General features: G+C 41.6%; 1 protein-coding gene across 1 annotated transcript in view; it reads left to right on the top strand.

The window, feature by feature from the left end:
* Positions 1-12,541, top strand: part of LOC307132623 (solute carrier family 12 member 2) — a gene marked incomplete at its 5' end in the record, with an annotated part of 60,640 nt that overhangs the window by 41,038 nt on the left and 7,061 nt on the right. The window contains 8 exons of the mRNA XM_079827082.1: positions 845-944; positions 1,028-1,139; positions 5,161-5,301; positions 6,348-6,454; positions 6,814-6,887; positions 6,958-7,098; positions 9,617-9,739; positions 9,847-9,958. Of these exons, the coding sequence (XP_079683208.1) occupies positions 845-944; positions 1,028-1,139; positions 5,161-5,301; positions 6,348-6,454; positions 6,814-6,887; positions 6,958-7,098; positions 9,617-9,739; positions 9,847-9,958 (910 nt within the window). The remainder of the gene's footprint in view (positions 1-844; positions 945-1,027; positions 1,140-5,160; positions 5,302-6,347; positions 6,455-6,813; positions 6,888-6,957; positions 7,099-9,616; positions 9,740-9,846; positions 9,959-12,541) is intronic.

The following is a 12,541-nucleotide window of genomic DNA, read 5'->3' as shown; positions in this document are numbered from 1 at the left end:
TTGACAAGTAGTGCTTTTACTTTTACTCAAGTAATAGAGTTGTGTACTTTGTCCACCTCTGCTTAAATGCATGTCGCCCACTATTCGCTGTTTTCCTGAGGCCACCAGGTGGCGGTGCATGCTTGCAGCTTTAATTTCAGTTTAAATTTCGATTTATGTCATAATTTAGTTTTTTATGTCATAATTTTGACATCTTTTTTTGACTCTTTACGTCATCATATGACATTTTAAGTAATAATTTGGGCTGATTCAGGATTCTCTGATGAATATAAAGTTCATAAGAACAGCATTTATTAGAAATATAATCTTTTGTAACATTATGAATGTCTTTTATACTTTTTTTAATTTTTTTTTACTTTTGATCAGTTTAATGCATCCTTGATTAATAAAAGTATAACTTTAAAAAAAAATATGTTCATTTAAACTTTTTGTAATAATTTTGACATTGTAATAATACTTGCATGTCATATTTTTGACTTTTTAAGTCATCATTTCAATTTTATATGTTAATTTCAACTTTTTGTCATAATTTTAACAGTCATAATTATGACTTAATTATGATTATGACTTAATTAATAATTTTGTCTTATTACGTAAAAATTTTGGTTTAAATTTTGACTTTTAATGTCATAATTTAGTTTTTGTCATAATTTTGACTTTTCATGCCATCACATGACATGTACAGTAATAACTACACACCGAGGTCAAGGGTCCGTGCGTGAACTGATCACATCTATAGCTTGAATGCAATGTGTGTCTCTTTGGATATAGCAAATGTGAACTAATGTGTGAAGTGTTATGGATCGTGTTTTAAACTCATAGGTTGTGTGTGTTTGTGCTGCAGATGTGAACTGGGGTTCGTCGACTCAAGCGCTGATGTATAATAAGGCTCTGACACACAGTCTGCATCTGACCGGGGTGGAGGACCACATCAAGAACTTCAGGTGATGCTCTGGTTCAGATGCTGATGTGTGTGTGTGTGTGTGTGTGTGTGGACATGGACTCTGAACTCTCCTGTTTCCCACAGGCCTCAGTGTCTCATCATGTCCGGATACCCAGACTCGCGGCCCGCGCTGATGTATCTGGTGCACGCCTTCACCAATAACGTGGGCCTGATGGTCTGTGGACACGTGCGCACCGTACGTCACTTCATCTGTTCCTCAATATGACTCTCAACATAATCATCGTCTTCCTCTGGGTTTCTGTCTGGCCTTCCAGCAATCGAAACATCTAAACATAGTTCCCCTTGTTGATTGATTCCCCTCACCTGTTCCCAGTTATCCTCAGGGCTGTTCTTGTTCTCTGTGTTCGGATTCTCTTTTGTTACGTTTGTTTGATAAATGTCTTTGGTTTTGGTCTCTAAATCAGTGGTTTTCAAACCCTGGGTGGGTCGTGAGACTTAAAAAATGGGTCGCCGGGATGATTTAAGGAAAATGGAGTTACATTAAAAATAAATTGTTTTCATAAAATCAGTCTATAGGCCTATATAAAAGGAATAAATACGCGAAATATATTTGACTTAAATAATTAACATATTAAAGGGTTAGTTCACCCAAAAATGTAAATTGTGTCATTAATGGCTGAGCCTCATGTGGTTGGACACCCGTCAGACCTCCGTTCATCTTCAGACACAAATGAAGATATTTTAGTGTAAATCTGATGCTCTGAAAGGCCTCCATTGGCTCAACTTTACACTCTCAAGACCCTTAAAAGACACTAAAGACTAAAGTTACAAAGTCCATCTCACTACAGCGGCTCTACAATAACTTTATGAAGACGAGAATAGTTTTTGTGCGCAAAAAAACCCTAAATAACGACTTATATAGTGATGACGATTTCAAAACAAGGCGTTATGAATCAGTGAGTCGATTCAGCAGTTTGGATCGCCAAATTTCAGCAGTTTGGCGGTTTGACACACGATCCGACTCACTGATTCATAACGCTCTGAACCACTGAATCGACTCACTGATTCATAACGCTCTGAACCGCTGAATCGACTCACTGATTCATAACGCTCTGAACCGCTGAATCGACTCACTGATTCATAACGCTTCGAAGCTTCATGAGGCCGTGTTTTGAAATCGTCATCACTATATAAGTCGTTATTTAGGGTTTTTTTGCGCACAAACTATTCTCGTCTCTTCATAAAGTTATTGTAGAGCCGCTGTAGTGAGATGGACTTTGTAACTTTAGTCTTTAGTGTCTTTTAAGGGTCTTGAGAGTGTAAAGTTGAGCCAATGGAGGCCTTTCAGAGCATCAGATTTACACTAAAATATCTTCATTTGTGTCTGAAGATGAACGGAGGTCTGACGGGTGTCCAACCACATGAGGCTCAGTCATTAATGACACAATTTACATTTTTGGCTGAACTAACCCTTTAACAAAAAGAAAGAAAAAAAACCTGTGCTACTGATGCTGCCGAGTTTGGTTAATTTTCGTGAGGCGTGGCGCTCCTCAAACAAGTTCACGGAAAGGAAACCCAGACGACAGAAAGCACATGGTGTTTTCTTTATTTTACAATAGCACAATGTAATTAAATTAGGGCTGTCAAAAGATTAATCACGATTAATCACATCCAAAATAAATGTTTGTGTTTACATAATGTGTGTGTACTCTGTTAATTATTATTTATATATAAATACACACACAAGCATGTATATATTTAAGAAAAAAAATATAATTTTTATATATAAAACATTTCTATTTATATATGTAGTAATGTTTGTTCGTGTGGGAAGAAGGAGGCGGGAACCGGCGAACGTATCAACAATAACTTTAATAAAATAAAAGAACAAAATGAAAGTAAAAGCGGCAGCCCCTCACGGACGACTGCCGCACACATACATAAACAAAACATAAATAAAAATACAACTTAAAGTCCAGGCCTGGTCCTCTCTCGTCCTTCACTGGAGTCGCGCGTCCTTTTATGTCTCCGTGCTCCCTCATGAGAGGACTCGAGACCGGTGTGCCTCGCAGGTGACGTTCATTCTCAATCACGCACACCGATCCCGCTCGCTCCTCCCATGTCTCTCGCTCGTCCACCTCGCCACAATATATATTATAGATTATATAAATGTATATACATGCAAATATTTCTTAAATATATACATGAATGTGTGTGTATTTATATATAAATAATAATTAACAGAGTACACACACATATATTATGTAAACACAAACTTTTATTTTGGATGCGATTAATCTTTTGACAGCCCTAGCTAAAATCCTTGTTGGTTAACGGTTAACCAGTAAATTAACTTCCCATATATAGGCCTAGCTATCAAATTAGTGCAAAATCAACTTTGCGTGCGAATGCATTAAAGGGGTGGTTGCATGCGATTTCACATTTTAACTTTAGCTAGTGTGTAATGTTGCTGTTTGAGCATAAACAGTATCTGCAAAGTTACAGCGCTTAAAGTTCAATGCAAACGGAAATATTGTCTTTTAAAGTTATGGCAGTTTATTGCCTACAAAAACGGCCGGTTTGGACTACAACAAGCTTCTTCCCGGGTTGGTGACATTATAAACACCTGCTATTAACATAAACACTGCCCCCGCGAACACGCAACAAAGTGGGCGGGGCCACGCCGCAGTCATTACGAAAGAGAGAGAGCTGTTGCAGAACCACAAACTACATTTGGCCATCTAACCAATCTAAGACCTTTGCGTTTTTTGGAGTGAGAAGCAGGAAGCAAACGAGCCGTTCAAAGGACAGTGGAGACAGCGGTGCGGAATAAAGGAAAATATAAGAAAAATATGCCGTTTAAAAAAAAAAAGAAGTATTAAGACTAGGGCTGTCAAAAGATTAATCGCGATTAATCGCATCCAAAATAAAAGTTTGTGTTTACATAATATATGTGTGTGTACTCTGTTAATTATTATTTATATATAAATACACACACATTCATGTATATATTTAAGAAATATTTGCATGTATATACTGTATATACATTTTTATAATCTATAATATATATAAATATAAATGTTTTATATATAAAAATAATATTTTTTTCTTAAAAATATACATGCTTGTGTGTGTATTTATATATAAATAATAATTATACACAGTACACACTCATATATTATGTAAACACAAACTTTTATTTTGGATGCGATTAATCGCGATTAATCTTTTGACAGCCCTAGCTAAAATCCTTGTTTGTTAACGGTTAACCAGTAAATTAACTTCCCATATATAGGCCTAGCTATCAAATTAGTGCAAAATCAACTTTGCGTGCGAATGCATTAAAGGGGTGGTTGCATGCGATTTCACATTTTAACTTTAGCTAGTGTGTAATGTTGCTGTTTGAGCATAAACAGTATCTGCAAAGTTACAGCGCTGAAAGTTCAATGCAAACGGAGATATTGTCTTTTAAAGTTATGGCAGTTTATTGCCTACAAAAACGGCCGGTTTGGACTACAACAAGCTTCTTCCCGGTTTGGTGACATTATAAACACCTGCTGTTAACATAAACACTGCCCCCGCGAACACACAACAAAGTGGGCGGGGCCACGCCGCAGTCATTACGAAAGAGAGAGAGCTGTTGCAGAACCACAAACTACATTTGGCCATCTAACCAATCTAAGACCTTTGCGTTTTTCGGAGGGAGAAGCAGGAAGCAAACGAGCCGTTCAAAGGACAGTGGAGACAGCGGTGCGGAATAAAGGAAAATATAAGAAAAATATGGCGTTTAAAAAAAAAGAAGTATGAAGACCCCATAAACACAACCAAGCCTAGAAAAAAAACACAGAACCACCCCTTTAATAATCAAAAGTGATTGTGTGGAAAAGTGCTGAGCTGATTTTTTGTGCCATCTAGTGGTTTAATGGAGAATACAGTCAAATGGCCCATTGTATACAAGTATTCTTATGCTTGGCTTGACTTGTTTGAATGTAAACGGTTGTAGGCCTATATATGGGTCGCTCTAAAAAAAGTTTGAAAACCACTGCTCTAAATCACCCTCTTTCTGAAACATCTCGCGTTACAATTACATTGATTTTTCTGAGAAAAAAGCTAGTGGTGTTCGGCCCGTTTGAGTGGGAAGGAGTGTGAGCCGTAAATGAGGGATAAGTGTTTATTTGTACAGGAAAACAAGACTAAATACTGAGTAAGAACATCTGTTTTCCACAACCAATGCTTGTTCTCTCGTGTTCCTGCAGGGATACCGGCGGCCCAACTATAAGGAGATGATGAACGAGCAGGTCCGCTATCAGCGCTGGCTCCTGAAGGCACGGATCAAAGCCTTCTATACGCCTGTGTTTGCTGACGATCTCAGACAAGGAGCCCAGTATCTCCTACAGGTCAGGAAACATGATTTAAAACCATAGATATCCATAATAAAGGCTAGATGTCTAACGGCGGAGTCCCTAACGCCATCACTGGCGGCCATCTTGTCTGTGGCTCCTGATGTAAGGCGAGTGATCTGAACACAAACTCTCTTATCTCACTGAAATCTGGACGGATTTACAAATGGTTTGGTTTCTTACAAACGTTATTAACGTGGCTATAATTTTGGATGCTTGAACAAATTATGAATAATTATTCATAAGTATGCAGTGTCATAACTACATCTCTGACATTTATAACAAACCAAACACTTTGAAAATTGGTAGAAAATTGAGCAAGTTATGGTTATTTAAAGCTACACTGTGATATTTTCCCCCATCTAGTGGTGAACTGGTAAATGACCATCCAGTGAATATTAGTTTCTGTTCCTCTCAATTCCGATTTCGTTATAACTCCTACGGTGGCCGATTTAGTCCAAGATTAATATGGCTTCCAGTTCGACCTCGTCCACATTGGACACGGAGCCATCGAGTGTTAAAACACCAAAGGCCAAGCTTGAATTTACGGGAATGTCCCTCTTTGGCTAATGTACTTTCAAGATGGAGGGGCAACATAGCGACCCGCATTCGAACCCTCACCCGTATGTGTTTACAATGGCATATTATAAACTTACGAGAATACTTTATTACTTGAAAGACGTAAATATACATTAATGAGCACATATATTTTTGAAAGAACTAAGTGTTTTTAGCTAAGAATAAACTAAAAAAGTTACACAGTGTAGCTTTAAAAAGTGCAACCACCATTAAAACACAATGAGTGAGCGAGCTGACTGTGACAAGATGGCCGCCAGGTGCAGACGTCGACCTCCATTTGGCCAGCAGCGCGGACGAGACATCTAGCCTTTATTATGTATATCTATGTTTAAAACGCCTCATGTTCTTCCTCAGTGCCTCTGTCTCGTTTCTTTTCTTCATGATTGCTTGTGAAACTTCAGAGTGAGAACAGTTCCTACAGCCGTTGAGTTCAGTGTGAGAGTGTGTGTTGTTGTGATTGACAGACGGCTGGTTTGGGTCGCCTGAAACCGAACACACTCGTGTTTGGCTTTAAGAACAACTGGAGGGACGGCGAGATGAAGGACGTGGAGACCTACATCAACACCATCCAGTGAGTCTTCATCTTTAACCTCTGAACGCTCACTGACATATTTCAGTTATCATCATATATAAAGTCCCAGTCTGTCAGGAACGCTCTGTCTCTATGAAGCCCCGCCTTCTGAAAAGCACACTGTGCTCTGATTGGTCGGCTGGAGCGGTGTGTTGTGATTGGTGTTTGGGGAATGTCCCGCCCCTTACCATAACCGGCAGTTTCAACACACGACTAACTAACTCAACCAGGCCCCGCCCCTTTAATCTGCATGAGTTATTATAATGAGGAATATCAAGATGATATCAAGAAACTCAAGATGTCAAGATGGAGGCGTTTCAGAAACACATGAGAATGAAGGAGTGCTGTGTGTGTTTCAGCGATGCGTTCGATCTGCAGTACGGCGTGGTTCTCCTGAGGCTGAAGGAAGGTCTCGACATCTCTCATATTCAAGGTCGGTCACTGGAGTGTGCTCTTCATCAGAGTCTTCATCACTGATTTTAACGCCACTGGTCTTTCTTCAGATGAGTTTCTGTCCTCACAGGAGAAAACGGCGGGAATGAAGGATGTGCTGGTCTCCATCAGCATCAAAGACTTTGACAGCGATTCCTCCAAACCGTCATCCATAGCAACCAGCTGTCAAAGCAGCCCGCTCATCTTCAGAGGTCAGCCAATCAGGGCGCAGGAATAATGGGGGCGGGTCTTGCAGGAATAATGGGAGCGTGTCTTGCCGTAGTAATGTGGGCGGGTCTTGCATTAATACAGGGAGGCGTGTCTTGCCATAGTAATGTGGGCGGGTCTTGCATTAATACGGGGGGCGTGTCTTGCCGTAGTGATGTGGGCGGGTCTTGCATTAATACGGGGGGGTGTCTTGCCGTAGTAATGTGGGCGGGTCTTGCATTAATACAGGGGGGCGTGTCTTGCAGTAGTAATGTGGGCGGGTCTTGCATTAATACGGGGGGGTGTCTTGCCGTAGTAATGTGGGCGGGTCTTGCATTAATACAGGGGGGCGTGTCTTGCAGTAGTAATGTGGGCGGGTCTTGCATTAATACAGGGGGGCGTGTCTTGCAGTAGTAATGTGGGCGGGTCTTGCATTAATGCAGGGGGGCGTGTCTTGCCGTAGTAATGTGGGCGGGTCTTGCATTAATACAGGGGGGCGTGTCTTGCAGTAGTAATGTGGGCGGGTCTTGCATTAATACGGGGGGGTGTCTTGCCGTAGTAATGTGGGCGGGTCTTACATTAATACGGGGGGGTGTCTTGCCGTAGTAATGTGGGCGGGTCTTGCATTAATACAGGGGGGCGTGTCTTGCAGTAGTAATGTGGGCGGGTCTTGCATTAATACAGGGGGGCGTGTCTTGCCGTAGTAATGTGGGCGGGTCTTACATTAATACGGGGGGGTGTCTTGCCGTAGTAATGTGGGCGGGTCTTACATTAATACGGGGGGGTGTCTTGCCGTAGTAATGTGGGTGGGTCTTGCATTAATACAGGGGGGCGTGTCTTGCAGTAGTAATGTGGGCGGGTCTTGCATTAATACAGGGGGGCGTGTCTTGCAGTAGTAATGTGGGCGGGTCTTGCATTAATACAAGGGGGGTGTCTTGGAGTAGTAATGTGGGCGGGTCTTGCATTAATACAGGGGGGCATGTCTTTCAGTAGTGATGTGGGTGGGTCTTGCATTAATAAAGGGGGGGTGTCTTGCCGTAGTAATGTGGGCGGGTCTTGCATTAATACGGGGGGTGTCTTGTCGTAGTAATGTGGGCGGGTCATACATTAATACGGGGGGGTGTCTTGCCGTAGTAATGTGGGCGGGTCTTGCATTAATACGGGGGGTGTCTTGTCGTAGTAATGTGGGCGGGTCATACATTAATACGGGGGGCGTATCTTGCCATAGTAATGTGGGCGGGTCTTGCATTAATACAGGGGGGGGTGTCTTGCAGTAGTAATGTGGGTGGATCTTGCCGTAGTAATGTGGGCGGGTCTTGCATTAATACAGGGGGGCGTGTTTTGCCGTAGTAATGTGGGTGGATCTTGCATTAATACAGGGGGGCGGGTCTTGCAGTAGTAACGGGGCAGGTCTTGCATTAATACAGGAGGGTGTGTCTTGCAGTAATAATGTGGGTGGATCTTGCATTAATACAGGGGGGCGGGTCTTGCAGTAGTAATGGGGCAGGTCTTGCATTAATACAGGGAGGCGGGTCTTGCAGTAGTAATGGGGCAGGTCTTGCATTAATACAGGAGGGTGTGTCTTGCAGTAATAATGTGGGTGGATCTTGCATTAATACAGGGAGGCGGGTCTTGCAGTAGTAATGGGGCAGGTCTTGCATTAATACAGGAGGGTGTGTCTTGCAGTAATAATGTGGGTGGATCTTGCATTAATACAGGGAGGCGGGTCTTGCCATAGTAATGTGGGCGGGTCTTGCATTAATACAGGGGGGCGTGTCTTGCCGTAGTAATGTGGGTGGATCTTGCATTAATACAGGGGGGCGGGTCTTGCAGTAGTAATGGGGCAGGTCTTGCATTAATACAGGAGGGTGTGTCTTGCAGTAATAATGTGGGTGGATCTTGCATTAATACAGGGAGGCGTGTCTTGCAGTAGTAATGGGGCAGGTCTTGCATTAATACAGGAGGGTGTGTCTTGCAGTAATAATGTGGGTGGATCTTGCATTAATACAGGGGGGCGTGTCTTGCAGTAGTAATGGGGCAGGTCTTGCATTAATACAGGAGGGTGTGTCTTGCAGTAATAATGTGGGTGGATCTTGCATTAATACAAGGAGGCGGGTCTTGCTGTAGTAATGGGGCGTGTCTTGCAGTAGTATTGGGGGCGGGCTCTTGCAGTAATTCAGGAGGGCGTGTCTTGCAGTAATAATGCGGGTGGATCTTGCATTAATACAGGGGGCGGGTCTTGCAGTAGGAATGGGACGGCTCTTGCAGTAATACAGGGGGGCGTGTCTTGCCGTAGTAATGGGGGCGTGTCTTGCAGTAATAATGTGGGTGGATCTTGCATTAATACAGGGGGGCGTGTCTTGCCGTAGTAATGGGGGCGTGTCTTGCAGTAATAATGTGGGTGGATCTTGCATTAATACAGGGGGGCGTGTCTTGCCATAGTAATGAGGGCGTGTCTTGCAGTAATAATGTAAATAAAGTATTACCAACTTCTCTTCTCTAACGATGCACGTGTGACGTCAGACACGAAGAAGCTTCGGCTGCCGCTCAGTCCTGCAGACGAGAAGCTTCTGGCCGCCAGTCAGCAGTTCCAGAAGAAACAGAGCAAAGGGACGATTGATGTCTGGTGGCTGTTTGACGATGGAGGTAATGTGATACTTCGATTTCAAGTCTTGATTGAATGTATGTTTCCTTTGCCTTCATTATATCCTCTGAGAGTTTGTCTCTTTAATAAATGGCACTCGCTGTTGTAGGCTTGACTCTTTTGATACCGTATTTGCTCACCAACAAAAAGAAGTGGCGCGACTGCAAGATCCGTGTGTTCATTGGAGGAAAGATAAACCGAATCGACCACGACCGCAGAGCGTGAGTATCACACACATTTCTACACGTTCCTTTTGCTTCGTTTTGTAAAGAAATTCATTTCAGGGCTCGACATTAACGCTTGTCCGGGACAAGTGGATTTTTTGAAGGGGCAAGTGAAAAATAATTTTACTTGCCCGACGGACAAGTATCCTGGTTAAAACGTCAAAACAAAAAATAACAAGGGAATCACCAAAATGCAATAATGATTCTGCATTCACTAGTGTAAGTGGAGATCGACAGTGGATAATATTATAAAACGAACTGACGTTAACAAGGTTGAGCTGTTGAGGCTCGCGCAGCCTCTCGAGGAGAAAATCGAAAACAAATGAGCGCCGCTCACACACAGAAACTCAGTTAACATACACGGTTACAATTGTGTAGTTTTATTATTTATAACATATGATACAGTTAAACAACATTAAACTCACAAGAGTGTGTTTTCCTGAACACCATCACGACTGAACATGAGGCTGATTTCATACACCTGTTCCATAAACAATTAATTAACATCAAGTCACTTACATTTTAGATGCAATATTGAGTGTTTTTGTTCTATTTCAGCAGCGAAAATAGTTCCAAACAAAGATCACAACAGAACCATAACACATCTCACAGCAACAGTGTGTGTTACTGAATGATTCAGTGTTTGAATGAATCGGTTGAATCAAAGATTCAATGACCTATTAGTAAACGACTGCCTAATTCTTGCATGAATCAGCCGTTTGAATGAATCGACTCAATGACTCACTCATTCAGACGGTCACCTGCTGCCACCTACTGGTGCTTTAGTTTCATCTTTCTAACATTTCTTATTTGTATATTCAAAAATATTTAAAATAATCTCATAACATTATTTAATGCAGTTGTAATTTTTCAGTGTAAATAATTTAATTTGATTGGTAACAGCCCTATAGTGTCTTATTCTAATTTAATTTATAGATCAAATTTAAGAATATAAAATGAAAGCTGAAACATAGCCTATATTTTATAAGATTATGGAAAAATGCCCTTTATAAAAAGGTAAAAATATCACGAATATGCATATTTAAATATGTCAAAGCTGATTGAACACTGGTGAGGATATTGCTTCAGGATAAATTATATTTACAAAAACAAACAAAAAATCCAGGCAAGCTAATATTTTACTCAGACAAGGGAATAACTAAGTTGGACGTTTGATGGAGTATTTCTGTGCCAAAAATACTCCTTCCGGTTTCTCACAAGTTTCGGAAAGTTTTTTTCGAGTATGGGTCTGTGTGACGTCAAATGGGCCGGAAAGAAGGGCGCTCGCGCACCCGTAGACCAGAGCGAGAGAGCGGAAACAGGACGCCCATCAAAGCGCTTTGCTCGGCTGCGCTGCAGTCACAGGACTTCACCACATCAACAACATCACTAAAGAAGTGTGTTATTGGTTGTCAGGGCAAGACAACCTTGCACAGCTTCCCAAAGAACCCAGCGTTAATGGGACAGTGGATGGAGTTTGTTTTTCCGGAGTTGTGCAAGTGTTTTGTTTGTTCCCTGCATTTCGGCGACGATTCTTTTATAAACAAGCCCCAGTTCGACGCCGGATTTGTAGCTGGTCTAATGCTGAAAGATGGAGCGGTCCCAGTGATAAAGGTTCACGGTCGTGACTCGTGTGTTGAAAGAAGGCAGTGAGTAAAACTGCTTCAAATGTCTTTGTGTTGTTCGCTATTGACTCGTTCATTCAAATGCGCTACTATTCCATTGTTTTTCTATGTAAACACGCACTAGTCTGACGTGCAAAACCGTTCCGCATGCTACTGCAAACAGTAAATAGCAAACAATAGTCCATAAACCAAATGATATCCTCATAAACCACGAGTAAACACACACAAATGTTGTAAAACTCACGCATGACAAGCCGCTAAGCAAGTATATAAGTTACAGCTACAGTACATACCATAGAGAAGTCCTGCTGTAGTCGTCGCTGCTTCTTCTCCTGTTCATTTTCAGCCTCTAGATCTGATTATGGATCATACAGGTGCTGGTCATATAATTAGAATATCATCAAAAAGTTTATTTATTTCACTAATTCCATTCAAAAAGTGAAACTTGTATATTATATTCATTCATTACACACAGACTGATATATTTCAAATGTTTATTTCTTTTAATTTTGATGATTATAACTGACAACTAAGGAAAATCCCAAATTCAGTATCTCGGAAAATTAGAAAATTGTGAAAAGGTTGAATATTGAAGACACACTCTAATCAGCTAATTAACTCAAAACACCTGCAAAGACCTTTAAATGGTCTCTCAGTCTAGTTCTGTAGGCGACACAATCATGGGGAAGACCAAAAGATGACCTTTGACCCCTTGCACAAGGAGGGCAAGACACAAAAAGTCATTGCAAAAGAGGCTGGCTGTTCTCAGAGCTCTGTGTCCAGGCACATTAATAGAGAGGCGAAGGGAAGGAAAAGATGTGCTAGAAAAAAGTGTACAAGCAATAGGGATAACCACACCCTGGAGAGGATTGTGAAACAAAACCCATTCAAAAATGTGGGGGAGATTCAGAAAGAGTGGACTGGAGCTGGAGTCAGTGCTTCAAGAACCACTACA

The sequence above is a fragment of the Gobio gobio genome, assembly GCF_949357685.1.
Source record: "Gobio gobio genome assembly, chromosome: 10".
Taxonomy (NCBI): Eukaryota; Metazoa; Chordata; class Actinopteri; order Cypriniformes; family Gobionidae; genus Gobio; species Gobio gobio.
This window is presented reverse-complemented; position numbering and strand designations above follow the sequence as displayed.